The sequence below is a fragment of the Arachis duranensis genome, chromosome 10 (genome assembly GCF_000817695.3).
Source record: "Arachis duranensis cultivar V14167 chromosome 10, aradu.V14167.gnm2.J7QH, whole genome shotgun sequence".
Lineage (NCBI taxonomy): Eukaryota > Viridiplantae > Streptophyta > Magnoliopsida > Fabales > Fabaceae > Arachis > Arachis duranensis.
Window position 1 is genome coordinate 5,612,493 of NC_029781.3, and position 22,638 is coordinate 5,635,130.

The window sequence follows — 22,638 nt, forward strand, 5'->3', positions numbered from 1 at the left end:
TTCAATTTCAATACGAGAAAGATTTGCTATTCCAAGAGTCGTACATAATAAACAAAGAGGAATCATTTTAGATAAAAATTTTAAGTTATAATATCCTTAATTATGTTTTAAATTTATAAAAAAAATAAATTTTTTAACCATTTATATTTTTTAAAATATATATTTGAATAATAAAAGAATAAATTAAAATGTCTAAACATTATTCTTTTATACACATATACATGTGCTCGTAATATAATATCAATATACGAACTTCGTTATTTATTATCCTTTATTCATACTTGTGTTAACATAATTCTAACATGATCCCTTAAACGTGGTTTGGATGAAAATTTAAGACCAACCAAAATTAAATGAGGTAATGACCAAATCAGTACCCGAAAAATTAAAACGCTGACATTGCGGTACCTAAGTATTGTAAACGACAAAATGGTACCTGGTTAATTTTAAAAACTGACAAACATATCCATAACTTGGCCGACCAAAGCTCCAGTGAGGACAATGCTTACGTGGACACCGGATTATGCTGACAAATCATGTTTTAATTGAGTTGTAATTTCTAATTAATTAATTTGCTAGCCTAGGTGGAAATTAGGTTAATTGGAATTCAATTTGCCCCCAAATCATTACTCTTTGCCCTAATCCCAAATCAACAACGCTCTCTATTCGTTCATTCGCAGTAGGGGATCCAAGATTGCAAGATGCATTCTGCAAGGGCTCGTGGAAAATCTGCAACGCTGAGAAGGTAGCCCTCGATGCAATCCTGCGACGTGGATGGTGCTTCGGTCATTGTGAGTAAAAGTTACGATGGCTGTTGCTTTTGTCCCCTTCCAGTGGTTCCGTTGAAGTCGAAGACAAGTAGCAACCCTGATAGATGGTTTCTACACTGCCCTCTGTGGAAGGTAAGATTGGAATTGTAATGAATTGGTGAGGAAGTAGAATAATATTCCTTCTTGGTTTATCGTTGGTTCTTATTCATTTTTAGATTTCGATTGTTCTCTGATGTTTGAACTCTTCGTGTTGTGCCAGAACACAGAAATGCGTTGCGGGTATTTCCAATGGTTGGATGAAATACAAGCGAAATGTGTGGAAGGAGAAGTTTCTTCAGAGAACAGTAATATGCTGGGCAAATTAGAACCCAAAAAGAAAGGCAGAATCAATGTTGACTGTGGGGATGGACAGGAAATTCAAAGGATGATGATGGTACTATCTGTGGTGAATGACATGAAGGAGAATCTGAAGAGGGTTGAGTTGTGCCTAATTTTTATGTGTATTTTGATTGAGTTAAATGTGGCTTTGATTATGTTTAGGGTGGCTAAGTAGGTAGGCATTGTAGATTATAATAGTATAACAGTGAGAGATTGGAATTTTGTAATCTTGTCCTCAATGTAATTGAGATAAATTAATGTATGTTGTGTTCTTGTTGTGCTTTGATTAAGTTGTTGTTGTTGTGATTTGACCAAGATACATGGAATCTATGTAAGCCATGTCAATTAGTTTTGTAAACATAAACTGAATAAAACACCAAAATAACATCAAGTTATAACCATTAACTATTTAGAGGAACAAAGTTCAGGCCCCAAATAAGACAACCAAAATGACAGATGTTCATAGTAACTGCTACAGACCCAAGATGACAGTAACAAAACACAGAAACACTAGGTTAGCACTTACATGCCATAATGGCAGTTGGGTGCATTTTAAGTAAATCATGTCCAAAATGCAAATAACAACAAACTGAAAAACCCAAGAATCTAAACTCATTTCTTGTCATTTGTTGATGGCTTTGATAGTAGTGGTCCGGATGGCTTTTTCTTCTTCAAGGATGGTGTGGGCATGAAGCCTGTGAACCTGCTCTGTGTGGCTGGGCTTGCTGCTGCCATGGTCTCCCTAGTCACAGTTGGGGGCCTAAATGGTGCTGTAGGTTGGGCCTGAAGAGTGGGCCTAAGTAATGGACCTTGAGGCTTAGGCCCAACATTGGATGGAGATGCAGGAATTTGGGATCTAGACCCAACATCAGGGCTGACAAGACTAGGTTGAGCAGGGGGTGGTGGTGCAGCTGCTGTATTTTGTGCTGGAGTTGGAGGTGTTGTAGTGGCTGCCATTCCTCTTCGAGTGGTGCTGCCTCTTCCTCTTGGTGGAACTGGATTGCCCCTGACAAAAGATGGTCTGCTTCTCCTCTTTGGTGCTGGTGATGGTTTTGAACTAGCTGTTGGAGCACATGGGTTGGTTGCAGCTGGTGTGGTGGCTACATTAGGGACTGAAGCATTTGTTGTAGTGTTGCCATCATTGATGTTATTCTGTATCAGTTTGTGCATTCATGAAATCAAATCTTCCATGGAGACAGATCCAACAGTTTAGGACAAGAAGGTAAAATAAATCACATTCTTTACCTGATCAGGTTGAGTTTGTGGATGGTTTTGAGTGAGCTCTTCCTCATCTGCAACATGTGCAGCATGTGCAGCCTCCATGGTCTCCTCCCAGTTAGCTTCTTGCTCCCTAGCTTCATCCTCATCAAGATCTGGTTCTGCAGCTGCTGATCTACTTCCTTTGTGAGGAGAAGTTCTGCTATTATGTACAGCCTTACAAAAAACACATGAGTAAGGAAAAGCAGCATTAATAAAGTTGCAGATAGGACATAAAAGGTAAAGTAAATACATATAAGTAATGGTTTTTGTGTTGGTCACCCTTTTGCAGGTTTGGCATGTTATCTGTCCATAGCTTCTCTTGGCCTTGTATTGGCTGCCAGAACTTTGCTCAGTGCTATCCTTTCTTCTCTTCTTTGTAGGTCTGCCAATAGGCCTCTTGTATGGAGGGGGCAGACATGGCAGCCCTTCGTGATGCTCCCAGTACTCCTGACTAGGTATGCTGTTAATGTGAAACATATAAGTCCTATTATAAGCCTCAATAGTGAGCTTGTGATGGACATAGTCTTCAGGTTTCTCATTCTTTCTTTGGATTGCTGCAATCCCATGACAGCATGGTAGTCCAGTGAGCTGCCATTTTCTGCATGAGCATGTCCTCTCTCGTGTATTGACTCTCACTCTATGTTGCCACTTTGTCACTTCAAACTACTTGTGCTCATCATCACCACACCATTGTGCTTCCCAGTAATTGGCTTGTCTTTTTTCTTTCTCTAACCTACTGACTTGTACAAGGGCTATTTTTCCAGTATAAGCCATCAGTGAGTCTTTGTGAGTTGCCATTATCTTCATGATGTAGAACCTAAGTTCCTCAAGCATTGTCAAAATGCTCTTCCCCCGAAGTCCCACGATTGTTGAGTTAAATGACTCACAGTTGTTGCTTGTCAAACTGTCTACCTTTGGCCAGTCTGAAAACCTTGATCTCGACCACTGTTCTTGTTCAAATTTTGACAAATACTCCCGGGCCTGTTTGTTGATCCGTTTCACAGCTCCCATTGCATCATTAAATTCCTGATCAGTAGTTGCTTTTGCACATTGCCAAAATGTTGCCTTAAGTTCCTTATCCTTCCATCTCTTGTTCATATTTCTCCACATATGCATACAACAGAATCTGTGCTTCACCCCTGGCATGACGTCCTGTAATGCTGGGATTAGTCCCTGTATTGAATGGTAACCACAATGAATTAGAGGACATTTGAAAACTAATTTATATATACTTACAGGAACTCAAAAAACATTAAGATAGTCCACATCACCTTTTGCTGGTCTGACATAAAAATCCAGCCATTCTCATTGAAGTCCCCAATGTCTGTGTGCAACTCCTCCAGAAAGAATCTCCAATTTTTCCTTGTTTCTGCATCAACAACCCCATACGCTATTGGAAACAACTGATTGTTCGCGTCCTGACCAACTGCTGTTAGTAATTGCCCTCCAAAGTACCCTTTCAGAAACGTCCCATCCAAAACAATAAATGGCCTACACCCTGCTCTAAAGCCATTTTTGCAAGCAGCCAAACAGATGTACAAGTTTCTAAACCTAGGCAACCCTTCTGGCTGTGGAGTAGTCCCCATGTTGGCTCTTGAACCAGGATTAGCCTTCATGATTTCGTTAAGGTAGTCTCTGAGCCTTAGGTATTGATCTTTCTCTGTTCCCTCAATAACTTCCTTGGCTTTGTCCATAGCCCTATACATCATCCTCTCGTTGACTGAGATGTCATACTCCACTTTAAACCACTCATGTGCCTCTCTTTGCAGCATGTTGGGATGGATCTCAGCTATGGGACCAGTTCCTCAGCAACCCAAGCACATGAAACATATTTACTCTTGTTACTCCTGGGGCACGTATGCTCGTCCACAAATGTCTTTATCTGAAAGGATGCTGGGTAGTTGGTCCTGGCACAGTAGCACAACCAAGGGCAGTCTGGATCATAGCAGATCACCCTACACTTCTTCTTCTCATTCCTAAGGTAGAACACCTGTCTCCCAATTTGTATGTTGTACTTCTGCACTGCTGCTTTGAATTGCTCCATGGTCTCAAACTCCATATTCAACTCCAGAGTTATTTTTCCATATGGCGTGTTGGGATTATGTTGAGGAAATACAGGTTCCTCTTCGTCATCAGTTGCAGGGGGGCTACAGAGTTCTTCGGATTCATATTGGTACATCTCAGGTTCACTATCACCATCTTCTCTATTCGGGTTAGGCACCTCTACCCTTGGTGCTTCATCCTCCTTTTCAGGTACAATTCTTTGCCCAGACGGTTGAGGCCTTGGATGATTTCTCCTTGCATTATCCCTCCCACTAGTTTGTGTTACATTATCTGCTGCAGAGTCATTTGAGACACATGAGAATTGAAGCAATTTTTATTCACATATCCTCTAACTAAAAAAAAATCTAATTTACCTGTTGGGTTTTTTGTAACAGGTTCCTCTGCCCTTTCCTCATCCATGAAAGGTTCTCGAAATTCAGAACCTCCATTCAGACCAGCAACATCATCAGCATTGGTCTCCTCTGTGGGTTCATTCCCAGCTTCAGCTTCTCCATGGTTACTCTCAGGAACTTCATTCTCAGCAGCTCTTCTTTCTCGGGGTAAACCACTAGGGGCTGGTCTTGGATGTCTCTTTCTAACCTTCTTAGCAGCTTTCTCCGGAGCTGATGCTCCTTCAGTATCTTTCTCCGCATTCCCGTCATTTGCAGATTCTTCCCCTGCACCACTCTCACCTTTATTCGACTCGTTAACATCAACAGTGGCCTCATTTACACCCTCATTCACATTCTCCTTCACAGCCACACTCAACACCATCTCCAATTCATTAACCTCACCACTGGTCTCATTCACACCTTCATTCTCCTTCTCATTAGCATGATCGTCAACCTTATTAGTAACTTCATCCTCCTTGACACTATCACCATCTGGATTGACTTCAACCACACTATCACTACTACCATCAGACACGACTTCTTCATCAATGATTTCAGGGTTTGCGTCAATGGGGTGATCAAAATATAGGTGTACAGTGTTGTCATTCTTCATCGCACTCTCACACATCTCATGACTTCAGCATCTGTCCTAAGCACTCTAAGACCCTTACCTAACTCTAAACCAGGTTCTAGCCAGTACACCTCATTGTATCCAGGGTAACCCAAGTCTAGAAATAAACCCTCAACAAAGAACAAATTACATGTCTCCACATTCACCTGTGTATCTTAGTTACTAAACCCCCGTCGTATATCACCTTACCGTCAACACCCCTTTTCAAGGCACCCATGTGATGATAAACAAAGGTAACTAAACGATCCATCTAAAAAATCGTAGAGGGAAGATACAATGAATAAAACAATCAACATTATAATAATACTGTCGACAGAAGGCACATAAATGAGAGGATGGAGTGAAGGTGAACTTACCTCTACGTAGCGTTCTTCCTAGCGAAGACTGGGGTTGCGATGATGCCACTACCAACCCCTCCCTGTTGACGCTACGACTTCGACAATGTCTCTCAAATCCTCTTCGTTCTTCTTCGCGCCAAGTAACCAGGGCAACGTCTCTCCCTCTTTACGTGACCTTTCAGTTTTACTCTTAGTGAAACACCAAGTCACAGTAAATCACCCAGCAGTAACAACACTTGTTGATTTGGGATTAGGGCAAAGAGTAATGATTTGGGGGCAAATTAAATTCCAATTAACCTAATTTCCACCTAGGCTAGCAAATTAATTAATTAGAAATTACAACTCAATTAAAACATTATTTGTCAGCATAATCCGGTGTCCACATAAGCATTGTCCTCACCGGAATTTTGATCCGACCAGATTACAAATACGTTTGTCAATTTTTAAAATTAACCAGGTACCATTTTGTCGTTTACAATAGTCAGGTACTGCAATGTCAGCGTTTTAATCTTTTGGATATTGATTTGGTCATTACCTCAAATTAAATAAGACAGCTACAGCAAGTCAAACTTCCAAGTTCGAAGTCAAATCTTCACTCTTCGGCCTAGCTCAGCTAACAAAAGAGAAACGGATCTCATCGCCGCCGTGGCGTAAAATGGCCACCGCCACTGCAGCTACCTCGCAGCTGCCGGCGCCGCCAGCGCAGCAGCAATTTCTCAACTTAGAATCCCTGGCTCGGATAGACACTACAACTCTCTCACAGTCGGAGCTCCATGCCCTGTCTCTCTCCTCCCTCTCCGCCTTCGATCTCCACTCCACCCGTCGCCACATCGTCACTCCCAAAATCGATCCGTCTCTCTTCAACGAGAGCGCCGGATCTCGCCGCCAGACATACTCCCGTCCTCGCCGCCCCGAGTCCTCTCCCACCGGCCGCCGACGCCGTGTTGCCGGCCTCCTCCCCGCCGCTAAGCTACCTTCTCTCCCTTCCGATGACCTTGGAAATGCCGAGAACCGGGTGATCATCGATTATCTGAAACAGTATATCAGGGAAGATCCCAAATTCGACCAAGTCGAGTTCGCTCCGCCTTCTTCCGCTTCCGCGCTGGTCGCCTACCACGGAGGTGGTGCTGGCGAAGGGAGAGGAGAGCTCGCTATGGTGAAATTCGGAGAGAGGAAGAGGAAGAGAGGGCGGAAGCCGAAGGTGAAGGTGAACTTGGAGGAATCCTACAGCGGGATGGAGATTGTGAACAAGAACGGAGTGGTGATCAATCTGATGGATCTAGCGAAGGCGGAGGATCCTTTTGCGGAGGAGCTGAGGAGGCGGACTGACGGACTGCAGGGAGAGGAGGAGCTGTTAGGGTTTCTGAGGGATTTAGAGGGACAGTGGGGAAGCAGGAGGAGGAAGAGGAGGATTGTGGACGCTGCCAATTTCGGTGACGCATTACCGCTTGGTTGGAAGCTTATTCTCGGGTTGAAGAGAAAGGATGGTCGCGCATGGATCTATTGTCGCAGATACATAAGGTTCAATACAATGAAGTTAATCCTTTTCATACATGTTAATATTCGTTTGCAATTTGAATTTTCTGTTATAAGCTTGCGAAATTCTTGACATAGTTAAGAGTTAAGACACACCTAACTTTGTTCTTTGCTATAAAATTGAAAATTAGTTATGTCTTTTGGTATGCATAATTTGCGATTTGTTGATGCTAAGAAATTTTCTATTTTCAGTACTGTTAAATTTCTAGGGCTTATATGTTTACTATTTTTTTCTTCTGTGATGTTCTCCAGCCCTAGTGGACAGCAATTTATGTCTTGTAGAGAAGTTGCTTCCTATTTGCAGTCTCTTATTGGCCATAGTGATGCACCGTTGCAAATCGGTCATAGGAGTGAGAATTTTCCGCAGGAACAAAGAGCAATCACTGAACACGTAAGTAATCCATGCTGCAGCTGTTGATCTATTATGATTTTATGACGTGTGATTTATCCATTATACTGCAGTCTGCAGGTGTTGCCCATGAGGATCAACGTGAATGGCAGATTGTTGTAGCTAACTCAGATGTACCTAGTTTTTCTGTTTCTAATGAACGTGGGATGGAATTGGCCTTGTTGGGTTTGGAAAATCTTGCAGACGTGGAAATACATGACCTATTTGAATGTCACAAATGCAATGTGACCTTTGACGAGAAGGATTCATACTTGCAGCACTTATTGTCATTTCACCAGAGAACAACAAGACGATATCGGCTTGGATCTTCTCTTGGAGATGGAGTTATAATTAAAGATGGAAAGTTTGAGTGCCAGTTCTGTCACAAGGTGTTTTCAGAAAGGCGTCGCTACAGTTCTCATGTGGGGATCCATGTTAGGAGTAATGTGAGGCAGGCTGAAGATTCGTCAGGTCTGGAAAATGTTCAACGGACAGACAAGTCTCCAGTGAGGGAGGACATGCTGCTTTCAAGACTCTCCAGGATGGATGCCCTTATTGAAATTGCTCAGAGCTCTATCATGGAGGATTGTGACATGGAGCCTGCTTCGAAAGTTGCTGCTTGTAGCTTGGATCAAGATATAAACTTTGAGTCAGAACAGCAAATGGAAGATAGCTTAAATGGAACAAATGTTGTTCAAGTTTTAAATCAGCAGGATAGTCCAGAGTTACACATGGATGTGGAAGAAGAGGAAACTGATGATGATAGCCAAGTTATTGATGCAAAGATGGTTACTTGTCTAGATCACACGGGTTTGTTATGTGTAAATGAGAAAAATGGTAATCCATCTGTTGAAGTGTTTGATAAGTCTGGGATTGATATGGGAGGAGCTTCTCAAGGCCCTTTGCTTAATTTATCTTGCAAGGACAAAATATCAGATTCTGGGGAGAATGAAAATTTTTGTTGCTCTAATATCAAAGAAAAGTTTAAGTTTAATGAAGATAACAATAATAAGAATGAATTGGGAATTGGTTCAGATGGTTGCAAAGATGTTCCTCTTAGGACCAATGTTCAAGAGTTGCTAATGCCAGCTTCTGAAGAAAATGTGATCGACTCTAGGGTTTCTAAATCTCCTATATCCCAAATGCAACCTTTGTATTCCTCTCCTGCTTTCAGCTCTTATAAGGTATAAGGCATAACCTGTGGGATGCCTTTTCTGTAGGGGATCTTATATGTTGAAAAACTAAGGGGTACCCTATTAGATCAAGGTCGCCCTAGAAAGTGATTGATTTGAGGTCTTTCATATGACATGCATGCATGGCATGTGGGATATTATTGTTAGCTCCAGCTGTTTTTCTCTATTGAGGTTTATTTTGTATTGAACCATTGTATTTCATATACAGCTTTTGAGTATAGCTTTTCTGGATCCATAACCATTGGTTTTTTTTGGCCAAACATGGTACATAGTCCTCTGGAGATTTAGCATGCAGGCCTTTTGTAGTGGACAAGGAATAAAACACTTCCTTTGTTTTTTCCTTGTTGATTAACAAGTCCATTGTTTGTGATTCTATTGGATCATTTGGATGTCCCAGGAATAGAAATTCTTTACTGATTGAGCAGATATGCTTGCATGATGTCTTTCTTGCCCTTTACTAGCTAGCATATGTTTCCAGCTCCTTGTGTGTCTTGGAGTAGCTACCATGTGCACCCCTGCTATGACATGTCTCACCCTAGTCAGTAGTGCTCATGTGTAACCTTGAAAATTATTGTTTCTATTGCTTCTTGACAGGTAGGAAAACAATCTTGTACTGAAGATCATGAGTATAAAAATGTGAAGCGGTTCCAGGAATTGGATGAAGTCAGTACTACTAAGCATGATGCTACAAGTGTTCAAGATTCCTTTTCACTGCCTGATGTGCAAACTGATACGATAAACAAAACAGTGATGGAAACAACATATCCCTCTTCTGTTCAGGTTGAATCACAAGAAGTTATGCAGCTTACAACTGTGTGTGTTTGGTGTGGAATAGAGTTCAACCATGATGCCCTTAATTCTGAAATACAACCTGATTCTGTTGGATTCATGTGTCCAGCTTGTAAGGCAAAAATCTCTGGTCAAATTAATGTGTTGGACAGTTGATCACCAAATGGCAACCATATTAGACTGGTAATTACTGATTCGCAGTTGCGGTAATGACTGCAGTTGTAGGAAGTGTATTTAATTTCCTGTTAACTTCAAACTAGTAGCCTCTTACTTTGGAAGCTATGATCCATGAGAGATAAGTAGAAGATGACCCAGAAGAAACTTTTCAGCATTTGGTGCCGATGGTATCGTTAATTGTGGCCATGATCAATTTATCCTTGTTTGTAATCACACATGGTCCTGTATATATCTCTATATATATACTCAGGGGAACTGATGATACTCTGTTGTAATATTTTCTGCTGCAGTCTATATGATGTTTAGTACAGTACTAAGGCCTGTGAATTTGAACTTCCTAACATAGCTAATCACTAGGTGTATCCGATAATTACACCCGGTGAAACATTACTGAGGTAATGAAACCAACCATAATTGTATAATACCGTAGGAGGAAAAACTAATGTAGAATTTAGGGTAGCTATTAAAAAAGAAGACTATGGAATCCGTTTCTTGTTTATTTATTGCGAGAATAATAAACAGAAGCATAGTCATAGACACGTGGGATGCATTATTAGTAGCACGTTTTCTGGGTTGAAACTGAAGCTACTCGATTCTTCGTTGATCAAATACAAGGTAAAGGGAAAGGAACAAACTAACAATGTGTGTGTGTGAAATGAAGCACGGTTTTCCATCAACTATGAATGAAGAGACAAAATTACTCTGGAAGATTCTACTATGCTGAAGGCTTCTCCTATTTTTAGGTACTAAAAACACATGTGCAGGCTATAGGAATAACACGTGAGTGAGAAAGCATGGGAAAACTGAGTCTCTACTTTGTAGCAGATCATGGGTCTCACAAGTGTGTAAGCAACTGACAGATGATGCTCGGTAGGACTCATGATCTGCTATCAAGTAGAAACTCAGCTTCTCCGTACTCTCTCATTGATCTCATTCTCACAAGTGTGTAAGCAACTGACAGATGATGCTCGGTAGGACTCATGATCTGCTATCAAGTAGAAACTCAGCTTTTCCGTACTCTCTCATTGATCTCATTCCTGCAGTATGCACATGTGTCTTCAGCACCTAAAAAAAGGAGAAGCCTTCAGGTAGAATCTCCCAACTACTCTTCAAAGCATGTACGATCCACTACAATGTGAGACTTGTAGTCAATTTGTTAGAACTTCATGTAAAAACTATGATAATCAATTTGTTAGAACTTCATGTAAAGACTGATAATAGTTACACCACAGAAAAGTTCTCTAAGTCCATGTACAGGGTTGGTTTAATGGAAGTTATTTTATATATGAGTTGATATTTACTGGTATCGATTGTGTCTAATCATCAAATTTTTTTAGGCAGGTAATGATGTATCTCTCTCTACACAAAGAATTCCTTGTTCTAATATGAATGCTATTTGAAATTAAACTAGTGAATTGGGCTGTAGCAATGTTTCCCTTCTTAGTCATCATTATAAAATGATAACATAATAAGTGTGCATGGATTGTTCTGCTCAAACAGCACAATTTGAAAGTAGGCTTCCTGTGGTGCAAATCCATTGAACCCTCCAAATGGATCATTTTGGGCCATCCATTGTCAGTCATAGAGACTTTGATCAAACAGGAAAAGATAGTCAACGAGCCTTAGTTCAAGTGCCATGTTTTTTGTTTTTTTTTTTTTGTTTTTTTTTTTTTTTTTTTTTTTATATATCCTATGTATTTACTTATCATTGTGCAAAGGAAAGTCCACGCAAGCAATTAGACTTGATTCTCTCTTCAAATTATCTCTCTTCAAATTATATTCATATTGATGTGTTTTACATTCGCATTCCACTGGAGAAAAAAATGGCAAGTAGAATCTGATTCTAGATATGTCTCATCCCAACCGAAAGGAACAGAATATTACAATACAATATATACAACAACAAACTGAATTTAATCTAATAATGTTTTCCTTCTCAAGTTCTTAACATTGTTCAAAGCTCAAAATCATCATCATGTTGGCATGTAGAAGAGAAAGATGCATGCAATGTGGAAGGCCTGTGTTGGTGCCAGTGCAAGGCTACTATGTTTCCGTTGTGTGTTATGGCTGCCAAGACTATTCAAAACCACAACCTAACTACCCTTTACCAAATAGAACTTCTCCCTACATCGATTTGGCTCCTGGCTTTCCGAGGCCTTGCCCGCCCCGGCCACCGCCACCTCCTGCTTCTCCATACGGTAAGAAGAGGGCTGTGTTGTTTGGTATTAGCTATGGTAAGCGAGTTAACAAGATCAAAGGTGCTGTGAATGATGCTCACTGCATGAAGTACTTTCTCATTGACAAGTTGGGTTTCCCTACCGATTCCATTCGCTTGCTCACGGGTACTTAATTATATCTATTATAGACTAGATAAATGCACCTTAGATATGTCAAATGTTTCATATCTTAAAATTTCATTGTTATGTCCTATGGTTTGATGATTATAGTTCAAACTAGGCAATGAAATAAGGCCTATATTTCACTTGCTGAAATCAAATAGAAAGGGGGTGGGTCCCACTTTAACCAACTCACATTTTGGCCACTTGGGCACAATTTCTGTAGGGACTTGAGAACTCCTCAATTAACAATTGAGCCTAATTTTAAACTTGAAGCTTGAGTAAACATTTGCGAAAATGACCATTTTAGAGTTTTGTTAGTTTAACTTAAGTAGTTATTAAGGAATGATCTCATTTATTTGGTGGATTCTATGTTTATAATACTAAGAAATGTTGTGCATGTGGAGATGATCCGGAGGAGAGAAACCCACTAAGGATTCCAACAAAGCACAACATGCGAATGGCGATGAGGTGGTTGGTAGAAGGTTGCCGGCCAGGGGATTCATTGTTGTTCTACTACTCCGGTCACGGATCCAGAGAAGTGGACCATGACATGGATGAGCTTGATGGCTACGATGAAGCAATCTGCCCTGTTGATTATGAGCATGAGGGCAAGATAATTGATGATGAAATCAATGCAACCATCGTCCGCCCTCTGCCACGTGGCGCCAAGCTCCACGCCCTTGTTGATACATGCTTTAGCGGCACTGTTCTTGATTTACCCTTCATGTGCAGGATGAACCGGTTAGTTACTTAGTTACACTTTTACATCAGCAAAAAAAAAAGTTGATATTAATTTGTATTATTTAAACAGAAAAGGTTATTGTGGATGGGAAGATCACAGAACCCGGAGAGGTGCATTCAAAGGCACAAGTGGAGGAGTAGCTGTTTGCATTTCAGCTTGTGATGATGATGGAAATGCAGCCGATACATCGGTTAGTCATGAAACCACTTTTTTCAAAAACTGTCTGATAAGAAAAGGAACATGAATGACTATATTTCTAACAAAACAAAAAGCCTGAGGATTATGTTTTGGTTGATTAGGCATTTAGCGGCATGGAAAGTGCAGGAGCTTTGACTTACAATTTCATTCAAGCCATGCAAGGTGAAGCTAAAATGACTTATGGGCGCTTGCTGAATGCCATGCGGTCTACAATCCGCAATGCTAAGGAAGGACATTTTGGTCATCAAGCTGAAGAGTATGGCTATGGCAGAATGGACTCTCGCCTGCACTATGCTCATGTAATTTTCCTCTTAGCTTGTTCATAAGTATAACAACATCAAGCTTGATCCTAATTTTGAAATGCCTTATGCATGCATGCAGGAGCCACAATTATCGTCATCTCACATGTTTGAAATCTATTCAAAGCCCATTTTACTGTGACAAAAGAAACAGGGCAACTACTATATTATTACCATAACCGAAATAGCCGTTGCCTCACCGTGTTAGCTAACCAATAAGCTAGCAAGTTTTTTTATGATGAAGTTTCTAATGCAGTTGTAATTTAAGCAAAACCCTTTTATATATATATTGCAGTCTGTGGTGGCTAAGTGTTGTTCGTGGCTATGGTGGCTAAAATGTTTCATGTAGGAACGACATGTGTGATCTTTGAATTTATGGAAATAGTGTTTGACTATGCTAATGACATGTAACTCGACTAATGAAGAGCCGTAAATCATTTGGTACACAAAATTAGATTAAGTAAAGTGCGAAAATTCCATAATGCAATTGGATGGAAAATTTGGTAACGGCATTTGGAAAAATATCGAAAGATCTCCAAACCGTGTGTTGAAAGCTTAGTTCTGTGTTGAGGGAATGAAGAACTACGGTTCGAGCTGTGATGGGTGTCTACTATTGGAAGGGTGGGTTCTGCAAGCCGCCGCAAGCAGTGAATTGTTGGAATTCGGCGAGGAAAAGACCGTTTGTGGTGGCCGGTGGGGCTCTACATGGAGGTGTGCGTGCAGCGCATCAGTGAGGGCAAGAAGTGAATTGTTAGGATTTGGTGAGGAGAATTGGAGATACTACAAGTAAAACGATGAGTATTGTTGAATTTACCGTCGAATTTAGAGTCGGACGTTATTGGCGAGTTTGCCGTCGAATTTACGGTCAGATTTGGCTATAAACTCGTAATCGTCAAATATTATCATTGGAATTGATGTTCTGACAGTAATATTTGGCAGAAAAAAATTATGGCGCCCCCACTACTGTCAAATTTACTGGCTGGTAAATCCGACGATAACATTATTTAGTGAAACATTGCGTTTTGCACATGCAGAATCGACGATAACCATGCCCTAGATGATAGCGCGAACTTTTGTCTCTCCCATTTTGAATTTCCCCTTCTCTTTCTTCATCACCACCCTCTCTCTCATCATTGTCTCCACCTTCACTGTTGGTTCTCTGCCGCCGCTCCACTGTTCTCGGCGAGCCAAAACTTCTGCTGCCGGCCGCGCTCAACGTGGATTTGGGGAAGCAGAACCTCTAATGCAATCCAAGCCTCCACCACCGCAATGTTCATCACTCTCCCCACCGAGGCACACTCCGGTGAGCCACCTCCACCGTCGCAACCTTTACCGTTGCTCCACTTTTCTTGCTCTGAGGTTGGTTTTGAGATTTTGTTAATTTCCAATTTAATCTTCTCTGTTTTAAATTTATTATGGTTTAATTAGATTTTAATTTTTCGTTAGTAATTTGGTTTAGTTAAACTACTCTTTGTTGTTATGTTGATTTAGATTTTAGAGTAAAATTAGAATTTTTTTTATTAGGATTTCTCTTGGTTCATAGGTAATTAAGCATGCTATTGTGATTCTTGGATTTGTAATTTGAATTTGTTTAGAGTTTGTAATTTAGTTTGATTAATTTAGGTTAGATTCAACACATTAGGTTTTGAATTGTTGAAGTGTTTGGAATTCATTAATTTTATTATTTCCTGCGTTGATGACTATTTTATTGAGAAATTGTTGTTGAGATTGTTTGCTAATTGTTTAATTTTAGTTTAGATTTGGTTAGAATTTCAATTTCAATTTTGTATCAGTTTCAAAGTTAGTTTAGGATTAGTTTTCTAATCTTAATGGATTTAGGTTGATTAAGTTAAGTTAGATTCAATACATTAGGTCTTGAATTGTTGAAGTGTTTGGAATTATCCAATTGTGTTAATTGCTGCGTTGATGACTGTTTTATTGAAAATTGTTGCTGAAATTGTTTGATAATTGTTTAATTTTAGTTTTATTTAGTTTAAGTTTGATTAAAATTTCACTTTCAATTTTAAATCTGTTTAAAGTTAGTTCAGTGTTAGTTTTCTAATCTTAGTAGATTTGGGTTGATTAAGTTAGGTTAAATTAAATACATTAGATCTTGAATTGTTGAAATGTTTGAAATTGTTAATTGTCTAATTGTGTTAATTGTTGCATTGATGATTGTTATTTGCAGACATGTCGACAGGCAGAGGTGCTGCAGATCAAGTTGCTAGTCGTGGTCGTAGCCGTGGTTGGGATAGAGAGAAGATTTCTTCGGGAACCCCCTAGGACTTCTGGATCCTCTCCCTCTACTCCGACCACGCCGATGACACCACAGGTTACGGGTTTAGCAGAGCAGCCATTCATCATGGTCCTTATTCCTTAACCCCAACTATGTGCCTCTGTCCATGGCGGCGACGCCACCTTCGATTGCTCAGCAGCCCGCATCCATGGCAACACCAACTCGAGCAATAAATGTCGGGGCCTCAGAGTCCAGTCACGGAAGTGAGGTGGCAGCTGTTTCTCCTCTACCACCTTCCACCACACGGTTGCGCATTTGGTCTGATAATGATATGGGGTAAGTAACACGTTCAATACTCATGTATTTCTTATTTATGGTTATCGCTAAAAGTGTCTGAGTTGTTTCTAGTTTAGTTAATTTAAGTGTTAATTGTTAGTTATTGTTTTCTAGTTTTCATGATTATGATTTCTGTTATTGTTGAAAGTTCCTGATTCCTGTTTAGTAGATTTATGTTGATTTGGATTGCTAATTATTATTTTCTAATTTTCATGATTATGATTCCTCATTCCTGTTTTCTAGATTTAATGATTAGGGTTGATTCTTATTTGTGGGTTGTTGTTAGATTTTTATCGAACCTGAACGCGTGTACTCATGAGATGTCATCAAGTTGATCTACGACTAGTTCTGGCCCAGCTACATGAAGATCCCTGCTGAGAAATGAACGGTAATTATTTTCATTGTTTCTATTTTAAACCTTTTAGGTAGTTTATATCATCTATCTTGTTTACCTAAATTTAAAATTTCTTTGTTGTAGGCATGTAGTTGCACTTTATTTAGTGTATTTGACTTTTATTTAATTTGCACATTGTATTATTTATCTATTTTAAATATAAGTTTGTATTATTTATAAATTACCAACTAATTTTGTGAAAAAATATAAATTTAAAATTAAAATTGACCATTTATTTCAAATTTCAAAAATAAAATTTGACATTACTTCGGAATTACCGTAAAAATAATCCAACGGTAATATGGCACAAAATATGTTTTGGCGCCAATATTACTATCGAAAAAATTCGCCAGTAACCAATTAATTTTTTGAACTGGTAGTCGGTTGTAAAATCCGACAATAATTACTATCGGACGAAATAAATTCAATAGTAAATTCGATGGTACTCAATTTTTTGTGTAGTGAGAAGAACAATTATGATGGAGTTCAGCGCAGAACGTGTGTATCAGAAAGAGGTGCAACGACTGACCATCGTCGTCGATAGAGATGTGCGATCGCCATAGAAACAGTGGTCGGCCAACTATCATTACTCATTTTTTGGTGTCATTTTCCAATTTTGTCCTCACATAACAATGGATGTCTTACCACAAGTTGTACATATTTAGCGTTAATTAAGTATGTATGATTCATAACTTTATTTGTCAGGTGTCATATATTTACTCATGGATTAATAATTGACCACTCTTAACCACTAAAATTCATGCTACCATAGAACTGGTTTAATATTTTTAAAATATGAAATAAAAGCAGATACTTTCAAACTATAAAAACCAAAAGATAACGAGTAAAGTTAGGGAACCAAAAACATATCAGTCAAAATCCAGCCAAATACCTTTGGATGAATTCAAAATTTTTATGAGTTAATATATATGGATGTTTCTTCTACTAAGTATTAGAATGTTTCTTTTTCATATTAAATAGATGTTCTTTTATATATTTTTCGAATTTGTGATTGTTAGAAGTGGATAGATTAATGTGAGAAAAAAGAGAAGGTTTTTATAGGTTTTAATTAGGTTTACTTAATTAATTTAAAATTTTTTAAATTTTGAATTTAAAAAATTTAAAATTAATTAATTATTGATATAAATTAATATAGTTTTGTTTAATTTTTGGCCGATAAGCTTTTGGTTCCTTATACTGTAGTGAGTTAGTGACTAATGTAACTTTTTATTTTGTTATTATGACTATTGTATATTACCATTTTATTATTTTAGATTAATGTTTTATCCCTCTTTAATGATTCTTGTAACTTCCTATTTGTTGAGGAAATCACTTGTTAAATTATCCATGAATGTGGATCAATAATATCTCATTCTAAACAGAGGAACGAAGCTACGAGAGTCTCGTACTCCAAACTTGGGGGAACTAAGTACCAAGCATTGATACTCAAATATCATTAACTATTAATCTATTATAGATTTCACTAACTTTGATCTGGGTAAACCAAAAGATGATATGTTAAACTTTTATATATTGCTTAAGTTGATGCTAAGCCAAAAATCCAATGATCGCCTTCATTGAGAACATGATAGAATCAACATAAATAAACAACCAAGAGCTTCTAGTCATTTTGTTATAACTTCAAGTTAGACTGTGAAATTAGGCTCCTTTTTTCCTGTGGAGCAAATCCATTGAATCCCAAAATCGAATTTCCATTTTGGACCGTCCATTGTCACAGAGACTTTGGTCAAAAAGGAAAATATATATGCTATGCATTTACTTATCGTTGTGCGAAGGAAAGTCCACACAAGCAATTAGACTTGATTCTTGAAATTATATCCATAGATTTCATTTTATGGATTTATTAATATGTTGGTGTGTTGATATATTCGTAGTCCACTAGAGATTAAAAAAAAAATTGAAAGTAGAATCTGATTCTAGATATGTCTCATCCCATAAAAGGAATACAATACAATACAGCATTTAATTTAACAATGTCACATCCAATTTGAGGTCATGAACATATATTGTATGTCTTCTTTCTTGTCAAGTTCTTAACATTGTGCAAATCTCAAAATCATTATCATCTGGATGGCAAGTAGAAGAGCAAGATGCATGCAGTGTGGAAGGCCTGTGGTGGTGCCAATGCAAGCCTATAATGTTTACATTCTGTGTTCTGGCTGCCAAGGCTATCCACAAGTCCAACCCAACTACCCTTTACTCAACAGCACTCCTTCCTTCATCAATTTTGCTCCTGGATTTTCGAGGCCTTACCCGCCGCCGCCTTCTCCTGCTTCTGCATATGGTAACAAGAGAGCTGTGTTGTTTGGTATTAGCTATGCTAAGCAAGATAACAGGATCAAAGGCGCTGTCAATGATGCTCACTGCATGAAGTACTTTCTCATTGACAAGTTGGGTTTCCCTACTGATTCCATTCGCATGCTCACAGGTACCTACTATAATAATAGCATGCTCACTGCTGACCTTGTTAATTTGTCATGATGTTTACATGTTTTATGTTATGTCCTCTGGTTTGATGATTATACGGTTGGATGTGAGATCGGCTTATTAACAATTGAGCCTAGCTTTTTAGGGATCAAGCTTAATTTACTAAACACCTGCAAAAAGGATGATTAGAACTTAGTAAGCTTAACTTATTGTTAGAGATATAATTATTCATGTGCTGTTGGGTGCAGATGATCCAGAAGAGAGAAACCCTCTAAGAATTCCAACAATGCACAACATGAGAATGGCGATGAGGTGGTTGGTGGAAGGTTGCCGGGCAGGGGACTCATTGGTGTTCTACTACTCCGGTCACGGATCGAGGGTAGTCGACCGTAACATGGATGAGGTTGATGGGTATGATGAAGCAATCTGCCCTGTTGATTATGAGCATGAGGGCAAGATAATTGATGATGAGATCAATGCAACAATCGTCCGCCCTCTGCCACGTGGCGCCAAGCTCCACGCCCTTGTTGATACATGCTTTAGCGGCACTGTTCTTGATTTACCTTTCATGTGCAGGATGAACCGGTTAGTTAGTTAGTTACACTTCTACATCAGCAAAAAAATAAAAAAATAAAACAGAAAGTTGAGATTAATTTGTGTTATTTAAACAGAAAAGGTTATTATGGATGGGAAGATCACAGAAGCCGCAGAGGTGCATACAAAGGCACAAATGGAGGAGTAGCTGTTTGCATTTCTGCTTGTGATGATGATGGAAGTGCGGCAGATACATCGGTAAGTATATTATAACTAATAAGGCAACTACTCTAGTGAAGAGGTTAAAAATATTATGATATTTGTTTAAAAAGTGTGACTTATTTGTTTAGTCGCACTTTAAATAAAGATAATATTTTTATAACATATAAAAATCAAGTTTTATAATTTATTATTTAATGGTCAAAATAAAATATTTTCACATGATAATAATTATAAAATCTTCACTGAAGTAGTTACCATGTAATAAACAAGATAAATAATCACATGCAGTTTATCTTTGTCTTTATGTGAAGTTGAGGAGTGTTAGAGGGCCAATAAATTTTATGATTTGTAGTTATCAATTAATTATTATTGTTATTATTAGTATTTTTAATAATCTGAAATTTTATCCAATAGTGTATAATTACTCACTTTTCTTTTACTAATTAAATACTGGCCAAATTTTAATAAAAATACTGTCCCTTAAACTTTTTTTGTAAAGTTGATAATTAAGAAATTATTAGATAACAATTTAATTAAACTTATTAAATTATCTTAACGATTTTGAACTAGTAACTTCATACAAAAATATGTGCATGTGAATTTTAAAAGTGATTCACTTTTTAATTACCGTTAAAAACTAAAAGAGAAGTTGATTAGGCATTTAGCGGCATGGAAAGTAGTGGAGCGTTGACGTACAGTTTCATTCAAGCCATGCAAGATGAAGCTAAACTGACTTATGGCCGCTTGCTGAATGCTATGCGCTCCACCATCCGCGACGCTAAGGAAGGACAGTTTGGTCCTAACTACCAAGATTATGCCGCCATGGAATCTCGCCTGCAATATGCTCATGTAATATAATCAACTCTCATCTACCTATTTATTTATGTCTTTCTCTTGTTAACAACTTGAATCTTGATCCTATGCAGGAGCCACAGATATCTTCATCTGAAAAGTTTGATATTTATTCAAAGCCTATTTTAATGTGAAGGTGGCTGCCTTGTTACTTGTTACTTATGCCTTCAAACAGAAACAGGGCAACTATATACTATAACCGTAATAAGCGTTGCCTCACTCCACGTGTATACTCATTAATAAGGATATTGTACTCTTCAACTATGTGCTTCTCCAATCCTCAATAACTTGCTAATCCAATTCCTTGCTAGCATAGGAACAAAGTATCAATATTTATTTATATTAGAGCAAATGACAAATAAGTTCTTGATTTTTTATACAAATAAGTTTTAGATTAATTAAAAATATAAAAATATTCTTTACTTTTTAAAACGCGAGACATTTAAGTCTTTTTGAAGAACCGATTTATTTTTATATATTTTAGACAAAAAAACTTCAATATATTATATTTTAAAAAATTAATGATATTTTTATATTTTTAATTAATAGACTTATATGTCTTTGAATTAAAATGTTAGGAAATAAACTCTTTATATTATGTGAGAAAATAAACTCGTGGAGTGTGGTTGGGGATAAAAATAGCATAAATTCTATCGAAATGAATTTTATATATAAATTAGTATTTTTATCCATAATAATATTATAAAAATATAAATATTTAAAATTATGTCGGTTTTATCATGACATTATAGATTATGGTACAAAAGATTTATAGAATCAAATTACTTTTACAAAAAAAAAAGTTGTAGAGGACAAAAGTTTTCTTTGGTTAAGAAGACATCAGTCTCTGTATAGATAAAAAAATCAAATAATAAGATTTTCCGTTATAATTTTCATGTGAAAGAATTTAATTTTTTACTAATAATTAATTTTAAAATTTATTATCTAAAATTTAAAAAAATTTAATGTGTATATTTTTACATTTGATTAGGTGTTAAGTCTGTTGTACAAATAGAAATAATTAATTTTTATACTTGTTATTTAAAAATTATATTTTTTCTTTGTATGTATATAAAAATATAATTAGATATTAGCATAAAAAAATTTATATTGATAGTTAAAAAATTAACTCAAAATTATTTTTATTAAAAAATTGAATCTTAATTTTAACTTTTAATCACAACATTAATACTCTTTTCAAATTATATGTAATAAACATTTAAAAGAAGAGAAGTGAAAATTGTTCATACCTTAACCCAAAACACAAAAGCTAGACCTAATAAGAATAAAATGGCCACCTAAGAGGGTGGTCCCTACCGCATACCCGACCTCCTCAAAGAGGTCGGATACAATTCAAAGGGGAAGCTTATACTTATCTGAATAACTGCCTCCCCGAATCTCTCCAACTATCTCTACCTTATCTAGAAGGTAGATCTCAACAAACTCTTAAGATAAAGGGAACGATTATCCAAAACAAAGGTGGAACTACTCAAAAAGGTGGTTATCTACTCTACTATAAATACACTGGCACCCTCAGGTATAATTCATGTTCTACTCTACTAAAATCCTACTTAAAACCCTTGCTAACTTAAGTATCAGAGTCTCTTGCAGGTACCACCCCCACCTCCCCACGAGAAACTTGGACAGGCTGTACCTCGGCATCACAAGTCAGACGTTGCCACTCAGAGAGACCTGGATCTCACGTTCAGCCCCAAATCAACATTTCAGGTAACCATTGGAACATTGGCACCGTTGTCAGGGACCTGGAAGTCATCCCACAACCATGGCAGACAACTAACCAAAGGATGGTCACGTCGCATCCGAACTTTAGCAAGAAGCTCAGCCAGAAGATCATGTCGTCGTGCTCCCCTTCCACCACAACATATGGAAGGATCTCACGGAGAAGGGCCTTCGGAAAACTCTCATCCAAGGAGGATCCATTCTGAAATATGCCACTCTAGGGACGAGGATAATCCTCACGCGACAAAGATATTGAACATGGTCCATGGACAATAAGATCGCTTGAGACAGCTCAAACACGAGGTCGAGTGACAACGAGAGGCCGAAAGAAAATTGAGAAGAGAAGTAAGAAGACATAAGGATCTAGAAGAAAAGCTTCAGAAGATGGACGCTGACCTTCGAA

At 38.0% G+C, this 22,638-nt stretch overlaps 3 protein-coding genes across 3 annotated transcripts; all 3 read left to right on the forward strand.

Moving 5' to 3' along the window:
- Positions 1-280: 280 nt before the first annotated feature.
- On the forward strand, positions 281-10,205 carry LOC107468625 (uncharacterized). Its single transcript, XM_016087941.3, has 5 exons — positions 281-358; positions 6,363-7,333; positions 7,601-7,739; positions 7,811-8,920; positions 9,524-10,205. The coding sequence occupies exons 2-5, from the start codon at positions 6,468-6,470 to the stop codon at positions 9,872-9,874; spliced, it is 2,466 nt and encodes an 821-aa protein (XP_015943427.1). The 5' UTR covers positions 281-358; positions 6,363-6,467; the 3' UTR covers positions 9,875-10,205.
- A 1,629-nt stretch (positions 10,206-11,834) lies between these two features.
- On the forward strand, positions 11,835-13,868 carry LOC107468656 (metacaspase-1). The gene is made up of 5 exons (XM_016087986.3): positions 11,835-12,237; positions 12,639-12,975; positions 13,046-13,166; positions 13,276-13,473; positions 13,556-13,868. The coding sequence occupies exons 1-5, from the start codon at positions 11,871-11,873 to the stop codon at positions 13,613-13,615; spliced, it is 1,083 nt and encodes a 360-aa protein (XP_015943472.1). The 5' UTR covers positions 11,835-11,870; the 3' UTR covers positions 13,616-13,868.
- Positions 13,869-18,441: 4,573 nt separating this feature from the next.
- LOC107468657 (metacaspase-1) lies at positions 18,442-20,818 on the forward strand. The gene is made up of 5 exons (XM_016087987.3): positions 18,442-18,888; positions 19,136-19,472; positions 19,559-19,679; positions 20,301-20,492; positions 20,570-20,818. The coding sequence occupies exons 1-5, from the start codon at positions 18,531-18,533 to the stop codon at positions 20,627-20,629; spliced, it is 1,068 nt and encodes a 355-aa protein (XP_015943473.1). The 5' UTR covers positions 18,442-18,530; the 3' UTR covers positions 20,630-20,818.
- The last annotated feature ends 1,820 nt before the right edge of the window (positions 20,819-22,638 follow it).

Coding starts and splice junctions, on each gene's coding strand:
- LOC107468625 (XM_016087941.3), top strand. CDS start 6,468: ATGGCCACCGCCACTGCAGCTACCTCGCAGCTGCCGGCGCCGCCAGCG. Junction 7,334..7,600: donor TATTGTCGCAGATACATAAG/GTTCAATACAAT, acceptor GATGTTCTCCAG/CCCTAGTGGACAGCAATTTA. Junction 7,740..7,810: donor AAAGAGCAATCACTGAACAC/GTAAGTAATCCA, acceptor ATTATACTGCAG/TCTGCAGGTGTTGCCCATGA.
- LOC107468656 (XM_016087986.3), top strand. CDS start 11,871: ATGTTGGCATGTAGAAGAGAAAGATGCATGCAATGTGGAAGGCCTGTG. Junction 12,976..13,045: donor TTCATGTGCAGGATGAACCG/GTTAGTTACTTA, acceptor TTATTTAAACAG/AAAAGGTTATTGTGGATGGG. Junction 13,167..13,275: donor GAAATGCAGCCGATACATCG/GTTAGTCATGAA, acceptor TTGGTTGATTAG/GCATTTAGCGGCATGGAAAG.
- LOC107468657 (XM_016087987.3), top strand. CDS start 18,531: ATGGCAAGTAGAAGAGCAAGATGCATGCAGTGTGGAAGGCCTGTGGTG. Junction 18,889..19,135: donor TTCCATTCGCATGCTCACAG/GTACCTACTATA, acceptor TGTTGGGTGCAG/ATGATCCAGAAGAGAGAAAC. Junction 19,680..20,300: donor GAAGTGCGGCAGATACATCG/GTAAGTATATTA, acceptor GAAGTTGATTAG/GCATTTAGCGGCATGGAAAG.